Here is an 8,358-nt window from a genome sequence, read left to right as displayed (position 1 = left end):
GAGATTTCCCTTAATTACAGATTATAGTTTAATCTTAACAAGCACAACGTTCGGTGGTGGCACGTAGTTCGGGGGCCACGAGCCCGTTTCTTCAGTTGTACCGCAAATAAATTCAGTGCAAAGACAACAGAAAAGTCGCAAGTTTTACACGGCACAAACCTCCTGCTCTTCTTCCTCCTTGCGATTGTGTGAGTTCAGAGAGAGAGAAAACCAGATAGGGAAGCGAGATTTGCCAACATGAAGCGTGCATAGGGAAACCATGCAGGTTATATCTATTTTTTCACACTGTGCAAGTTTGTGCTCCGTACTTGGTTAGGATGAATTATTCTTCCAGGATATCGCGCGGTGGCTCAGAACCGAGGCGTGAACTGAAAGCGTCCCCAAATGGCATACACGCTTGTACTGTTAATATCTGGAGCCATGAGATTTTATCTTTGAGGGAATGCAGCTATGTGTGAGATAAAAAATGACTATTGGACAAGGGACGCACGGAGGAGTTATGGGCTGTTGATACATGCCAAGGGCCGACACGCGCGACTCTCGCTCGGTACGTCCAGCCCGTACGTTACCGCTCTGCCGCTAGGCGGGCGGCTAGGGGTTGTCGGGATACAAGGCCACAACAGTTTGTGTTCAACGGGGACGAGGATGAGGCCCTGCAGCGGGCGGCGGCCGAGTCGAGGAACTGCCGTCGGGCGGCCTGGGACCATGAACGGGATCGGCCTCTTTACGGCTCAGGTTCAGACTCGTTCATAATTCTATGATGGTCCATGACTCGGGAAATGTTCATAGGGTTTGGTAAAAGTAGCACCTATTTTTTTTAGCTTATTCCACACAATGCGTGACACATTAGTGATAAATAAGCAGAATTATTAATAAGCAACGCTTGAGCAGACAACTTGTTTAAGATATCATGAGTTCTCACATGAAGAAAATGCTAGCTTTTTGAAAATTACTCCAAATAAGTAGCGAAGTTCGCACAAAAACAGAACAGAAAGGAAAACACCACAGACGTGCTAGAAGCATAAAATGAATCGATTACAGTTTATGAACAACAAACCAGATTACCAAACTCATTTGAGCAGATTACCAAACTTGGACTAACCAGATGCAACAATAACTCAGTAGGAGTTTCCCTTTCACCGTCCAGATAAAGGGATTAATTCAGACATCCCACCGGTATAACCAGACCGGAAGGAGTTCTCCTCGTTGCTTATTCCAGAAATCGTCAACTGAAATTGCCTTCGAATTTCAGCATCCATGGGGTTCATACTACTAGTTGAAGCAGAAATAGACAACTTTTCGCTTGAAACTACTGGCAACAACTCTTTGAGCCTTGAAACAACCTCGGTCATGGTCGGCCTGTCAATGGCCGCATTTTCGACGCAGTTCATGGCGAGGTCTACCACACTCTGGAGTGAACCAGCATCGTACTGATCCAACAACCTCTTGTCCACAATGTCATGAATATTGCCCATGGCAATCTTATGGCGTACCCAGTTTGGTAGATGAAAGGTTTGAGGCTCCACCAGTACCGGGGGCTGGCCAGTGATGATCTCCAACAGCACGATGCCGAAGCTGTAAACATCTGTCTTGACTGTGAGTTGGAAAGTTGCATGGTACTCAGGGTCGAGGTAGCCAAGAGTGCCAGCAGCAACAGTAGATATGTGTGTGTGAGCATCATTAAAAGCCCGGGAAAGCCCAAAATCAGATATTATCCCCACCAGATTCTTGTCTAGAAGGATGTTGGGGGTCTTTACATCTCTGTGAACTATTGATGGGGTGCATGACTCATGTAGATACTCCAGCCCTATAGTTTATTGAAGTTCATTCTTAGTCAAAACAAGCATACATACATACAATACATAAAATTAGTAAATAATTGAAATATGGACCTTGTGCAGCATCAAGTGCAATATGAAGTCGTTGTTCCCAATTCAAACTATAGTCATCTCCTGCATCAAGAAATACAAGATTAATATAAGTTCCTTGATATGTGTATAGCACATAAATATACATTTTTATTATTGGTACTACTACCATTATTACTACTACTACTAGTTCTACCATCACTACTACTACCACCACCACCACTATTAATACTATTATTGTTACCATGTTCTACATATACTAACAAATTATGCACACTGCCTTAATGGTTGAGCATTGAACCAATTGATATATTAAGATCTTAAACCTGCATAAAACTGAGCTTTGATATTCGAGAGGCGCATGATGCTTTTCCTTCTCTTTAGAAGAGTTTTATTATACCTAAATCAAATTCAGAAGAGAACCAACTATCTTCGAAAGATGCTTACAATTCCATCATGTCATTGTTATGACTCTAGGAGTGTGACTATGCTTTCCTCAGTTTGTTAGCCATATATCTATGAACAATTAACCGAACATTACATGGTTGTGACTTCAAGAATGTGCAGCTAGGGACTTACTTCATACTACATACTCTACATATACATAGCAAATTAGCTCCACCAACGCAAATGCATTTACTCAGAGTAAAAACTAACAGTCTAGGCAACCAGCCACACTTGTAACAAGAAATCATGTTCACAGTAGGATGTCAAAAGCTGAACTACTTTGACTTTAGAGTTCATTTTTGTACTTATGGACATGTCCTATGATTTTGACATTATTCTACAAAACACCATATATTCATATATAATATGAGAAGTACTTGTATCTAAAGGGTTAATTAAACTATGTGGTCAAGGTGTCTGTTTTGATTGTTTGTTTTGGAGGAATTAAAACCTTGAGTTTGCCAACTTGCATTTTAAATTTTACAGATTTTAGGTTTGGCCGAGAGTTAAAATTTATTGATTTAAGTCACAAACAGCCTCTATACAAATTTAACTACAACTTAACAAGTCAACTATGTTTGATATAAACATTAATAAAAGGTAAACAATTAAAAAATAAACCTCCTCTTATGAGTTGTTGAAGATTCCCTCTCGACATGAAGTCATAAATGAGAGCGAGGCACTTCTTGTTTTGGCAATATCCTTTCAAAGTCACAAGATTCTTGTGATGAAATTTGGACAAGGTTTGTACCTGCGGGAATACATATAGTTACCAAACATACAAGCCAATTGCATTTATTGCATATGGACTCAATAAAGGGTATATTTATCTTGTTGACTTATTGTGTATTGTCTATTGAAGAAACCATGATTCGGCCATGTTTGTTTCGTGTTATACCTCAGGGAGGAAGTCTGTTGACTCTGTTATTGATGTTTCCATCAGAACCTTAACGGCTACTTCATCACCATTTTCCAGTGTGCCATGATAAACAATACCAAAACCTCCTTTTCCAATGATTGATTGGAAGTCATTTGTTATGAGCTTGAGCTCTACGTACGTGAATCGTTTGATGTCAACATGTAGGGAAGCTTCCTCTTCATAGATGGCATAATCCTCATGGTCTGACTTCCCTGTATAGTCAAGAAGTTATGTTTACATGAAAGTTTAGATATAAAGTTGTTGTCTAATGTCTACCTAATTTTATTGCAGCGATGAAAGGGGATTTTAGAGCGTAAAAGTTATATTTTACCTTTCCAGCATAACTTCCAGGTTATGCACATCAATACTAGGAGGGATACCAGTACCACAGGAACCGTCACTGCAATAAGCATCGTTTCTATGGTATTCTTCTTATTTGAGCAGTACGTATCTTTGACTTTCGAGCATATGGGGTTGCCTTCCAATCTTGTGACACAAATGCAGAACATATCTATAAATCATCTCTCAAACATATTAGCTACAACAGCTCTTCAAGGTTATGATTGTAGCATACCTCCGTTTTCTAACACAACTAATCCTCTAATAGTTCTTATAAGGACCTCCAACCTCTTTACTAACAGACTGCATGGTTTTCAAATCGCATCCCATCATGAATAGGTCACTATCTGCCTATCACATTGAAGGCTCACAAATGATAAATCATTTTGAAGTTACCGGGGTATGCTTGGATAAATAAGCACTGCAAAAGTATGTCTATTTTGTGGCACACTAATTGGGTGCCACAGCTTAATCACATTTGATGAGTGTTTATGCATATAGTTGGTTGAGCTATGGAAGTGTGTTACTGCAGAAGGAGAAAGTGAACATGTGGAGCTCTTGTTTGACAAGGCGTGCCAAAGGAACAGAATGTGTTTCCACCAATAATTTATATAATATTTGCAACTATTGTTTCTAAATGTTGAATTATTTCTGCGATAATGAACCTTGGGTTGAGCTTATTGGTGTGTTTTTAGTTTGATAAGAAATAGAAATATATCAAGGAATTGCGCAATAGAGCATGCCAAACCTTAAATCAAGCAAGCCAGCCTGGAATCTTCGAAGAATAGAGTCGGGGATTGGCCCAACGAGCTGGTTGTTTGACAAGTTGCTGGAAAATAATAGTTAAAATTATTCATATGAAATCTATATCATCAACCACATATGCAATCAGACTTACATAATTTTGAGTGACTTTAGTTGATAGTCTGGAATAGCTCCCGTCAAATTGTTGTGTGATAAATCCCTATATATGTTTTGTGCTTAGGGTCAAAATTATGTCAACATAATCGCAATAAGTGTCTAGCATATCAATACATTGTGGTAAGTAGCACTTACAGGTTTTCTAGTGATACCATGTTCATGAATGATATGGCTAATCGACCTTTCAACCCAGTGGCAGAGAGATTTCTGCAAAAGCAACTCATGTTACAACAAGTTCTATTAATCTAGTGATTTCATCAAGCTGACATATATTTTCAAGATTATGTAACCTTATTTCTATGGTCAAGGTGGTACAATAAATTACATGATTGTCATTTCAACCAAATTATCTATGTTATCAAGATCTTAGCCAATAAGAAACATGACCGAGTGTCTGCATTGTAAAATATTTGTACATAACAGTACATATTTGCAGAAACACTTAAATCAAGAGGGGGCTTTTGTGGAGCATTAAACTTATGCACTTAAATTGTAAAAATGAACTCTAATGCTTTAATTTCAAATGTATATGGTATTTTGTTCTTACACTGAAACAATCCTTGGATTCTGGTTGCTCTTTGAGTAGTCGCAAGTCAAACCTTCCCAGGAATATTCTCTAGGGGAGCACGGATCTCCATTCCAATTTATCCGTGTCAAATTGTAGTGCTTCTTGACTTCTTTCATGTAATGGACTACAATAAGAAAAACACAGAAAAAATGAACCCGGAATAAAAAATATGAATATGTTGCTCTGGTTATAGGGCTTATATGTATTAAAAAGATGAAAACATTAACTTAAGTAGTTGTGTTATATGAGGGCATCCTTTCCATTTTCCGGATTGGATTTCTAAGGATAGAGGTTATTTTTCAAGGTTTTGATTTTATCGGGGTGTCTCCGTATATACAAGGAGATACCTGCCATGAATGAAGTATACTAGAAGCTACCCTAACTTTCTCCCATCTCTCCCCTTTCCCTAGCCAAAGCATCTCCAGCAGCCTAAGTCACAGGTCATAATAACTAGTTGCAAAGTTTTTTCAGATGCAAGTATTTATCTTTTCATATAATTGAATAAATTTATGAATTCATTGCTCAACTATGGTCTTAGCCATGGCTCATTGGCAATTTGACGTTTATATTTCGGCTTACTCAGGAGTTGAGTATACTAGTGAGCCAGCCGGCTGATGAACTTGTTTCTACTACTTTAATGAGGGGTCCTTAAGATTTCTTTATAAACGCATGCATATAGCTAGAGGTGCTATTGAACCAAGTGAATAAATTGCATGACGACCATGCATATACTAAATGATAAGTGTGTAATGAACGTGTAGTATATACATCAGCTTACCATCTTCCGAGTCAGTAGTGAGGTTATCCATCCGAACGAGGGAGTAGAGCTCGAACGCGTTGATCAACGGCTGGAGTGTCGAGTTGGCCGTCTTCTTCAGGATGAAGGATGCATTTGGGTTGCGCAAGAACCGACCGTTCTGGTGCATGCTGTCCACCTGGAATCGTGAAGGGGAGAAGTCTGAGAAGAGCAATTCGCCGTCGCTGTAGATGTCGAACCTCCTGTTCGGGTTGCTCCCATTGATCTCGGCAAAGTGAAATATTGGGAGAAGCTGCAGGCTCTTAGTGTCTAGATTGGGAGAAGGTATCGGAGAGATGATCATCCCGGAAGAATTCATGGATGAGGTCAAGGCATTTTGCATGATGACCGACGGTATATGGAAGAAGTTGTTGCCGGGGAGGCTCTCCACTTTATTGCTAGTGTTGAGGTTCCTCCTGGGGTTTAATGGGGGCTGTCGTCTCCAGAAGCGGTCATAAATGTCCGTTGGATACCTTAATCGAACACAAGGACACACAAAAAAAGACAGATAAATACTCCCTTCGTTCCATAATATAAGGTTTATTATTTTCTGTGCAAGTCTCCGTTTGAATGTTTTTCTGAGATTATAGAATGAAATCAACATCTGTAATAGCAAATAGATAAAATATGGAACTACTTTTCATGATGGATCAAATGATATAAATTTTGTATTGTCGATATTGATATATTTTCCTATAAACTCGGTCAAACACGGCCTTGTTTGACTTTTGAAAAAACAAATATACCTTATATGAGAAACAGAGGGAGTAGCTAACATGGTACAGTTAACGTTTGGCATTTACTTACAATTTGTATGGGATCTAGCAGCCCTGACTACTCATCGCCTTGAGATTTACTACTATAAGTTTTTTGTTAGAAGCAATTGCAGGATAAAGGAAAAAAAGGATCAAACACTTTATATGCATTGAGGTGGCAAACTGAATCGAAAACCATTAGCAGGCACGACTTAGATCTACTCCAAAATTATTATGGACGGACTCCTCATCTCACCTTGTGATATAGTCGGCGACGTTGCCCAATCTGTATCGACTATGAAGGCTGATTGAAACCGAAGTATTGAAAAAAGGGTACATCATATCTTCGAGTGGCCTCAGCTCCAACGAGGATATGAAGGGAATCCCTGAATTGAAGTTCACCAAGCAGATGGACACGAAGTTGCTCGGAGCAATGGTGAGCACCTCTTTCCATACCATAGTCGATGGTTTAGTGTTTGTCAAGTTCACCGCCTCCCAGAAATTAACGCCGATATGGAGCCCAAAAAGAAAGAGTGACCCATCCCGAGTCTTGTTCAACCCATCATAGTTGCCATAAGTAAACGTGGCTCTCAATAGATACTTCTTACCAATGGTGGATGGCAGTGTATAGCAATTCCTTGAGCCATCAGGGAAGCTCCTCAGGGTTTTTTGTTGCTCATTTGTGGCATTAGCCATAAACTCTTGAGACATCTGTTTTCTCATGCCACCCTCGACAAATCTACCGTCAGGATCGAACCGTAGCCCAGTGGTGCTGTCGTTGTAGGAACTGCTGTTTCTCAATCCACAATCGATGCTTATGAACCCTATACAATGGAGAATATGTATAAATTCCATGTGTTCCAACTTCCAACAGTTTGGGATTCTGCATCATTCTATCAATGAAATGATACACAAGCGTTGCGCATTCGTGAAAAAAATAAATCATTAGCTGATACTGAGAAGCTGATAATAATGTATGGATGTTCAGATTACTGTAAAGCTAGATTCCTTTTAAGTTGCATGCGCAAGTAAACACAACTGTACTGCATGCAGGTAGAGAATAGGTTAAAGAACTGTAGGATCTATAACGGAAAAGCTAGGAGGATATGGCTTGTGTTACCAGAAGAAGGAGGCTGGCCGTGAACTTGAATCATCATGACCAGGTTGAGCAGCAGCGCCAAGATCCATGCCAGTTTGGTACTTGGCCAGCAAATGAAATTGATCACCATGGTTTCAAGCAAGAAACGGCGTACGTATCTGCTACAAGTGACTTGTGGAGCTAGTTATATAGCAGAGGAAAATATAACCAATTAGCACGTTTTAGCGCTTGCTTCCCATGACCTGGCCTCGATCGGCGCATGCAGCCGGTTAACGGTGTGAAGAAAACTAAAGTTTTGTTCATCGGTGGGTGAATTTACCTTCAAAGAAATGCAACTTGCATTAATCAAAGGGATTAATAGAGATACTGCAACTTGCCGTGGAATTTTGTTTGGCTGTCCTTGCAACTTGCAAGTTTCCGCCAGCCAGCGTGCAGGAACTCGTGCGTTCTGACCAACCATGCAACTCGGTCCAATAAGCTATAGCGGAAGCACACGTTCATTTTTCTTTGATCCAATTCTGATTACCATATCTAAAATAAAAGAAAAACATTCAAGACCAAAGCCCACGATGCTAATGTAATCACATATGCAAAAAAAAAAAACTGGTCCTCGTCATGGGAATATCTTAATCACAGGATCATTTCT

The 8,358-nt window shown here is 39.8% G+C and overlaps 1 protein-coding gene across 1 annotated transcript; it reads right to left on the bottom strand.

Moving 5' to 3' along the window:
- Nucleotides 1-1,136: 1,136 nt before the first annotated feature.
- Nucleotides 1,137-7,842, bottom strand: LOC119319458 (probable LRR receptor-like serine/threonine-protein kinase At1g51810). The gene is made up of 12 exons (XM_037593934.1): nt 7,734-7,842; nt 6,870-7,437; nt 5,841-6,331; nt 5,042-5,186; nt 4,630-4,701; nt 4,472-4,537; nt 4,322-4,402; nt 3,566-3,720; nt 3,214-3,446; nt 2,937-3,066; nt 1,893-1,952; nt 1,137-1,807 (listed from the first exon to the last, which is right to left on the bottom strand). Exons 1-12 carry the CDS (start codon nt 7,840-7,842, stop codon nt 1,137-1,139), a joined length of 2,781 nt encoding a protein of 926 aa, XP_037449831.1.
- Nucleotides 7,843-8,358: the final 516 nt, after the last annotated feature.

Source organism: Triticum dicoccoides, chromosome 6A (assembly GCF_002162155.2).
Source record: "Triticum dicoccoides isolate Atlit2015 ecotype Zavitan chromosome 6A, WEW_v2.0, whole genome shotgun sequence".
NCBI lineage: Eukaryota > Viridiplantae > Streptophyta > Magnoliopsida > Poales > Poaceae > Triticum > Triticum dicoccoides.
The sequence above is the reverse complement of the archived record's forward strand: the minus strand, read 5'-3'. Positions and strand labels throughout refer to the sequence as shown.

Excerpts from the sequence above, each read along its gene's own strand:
- LOC119319458 (XM_037593934.1), bottom strand. The coding sequence starts at position 7,842 with ATGGTGATCAATTTCATTTGCTGGCCAAGTACCAAACTGGCATGGATC. Across the intron at positions 6,332-6,869 it reads GTCGCCGACTATATCACAAG|GTATCCAACGGACATTTATG; the intron begins GTGAGATGAGGA and ends TGTTCGATTAAG. Across the intron at positions 1,953-2,936 it reads TCAACAACTCATAAGAGGAG|GAGATGACTATAGTTTGAAT; the intron begins GTTTATTTTTTA and ends TTCTTGATGCAG.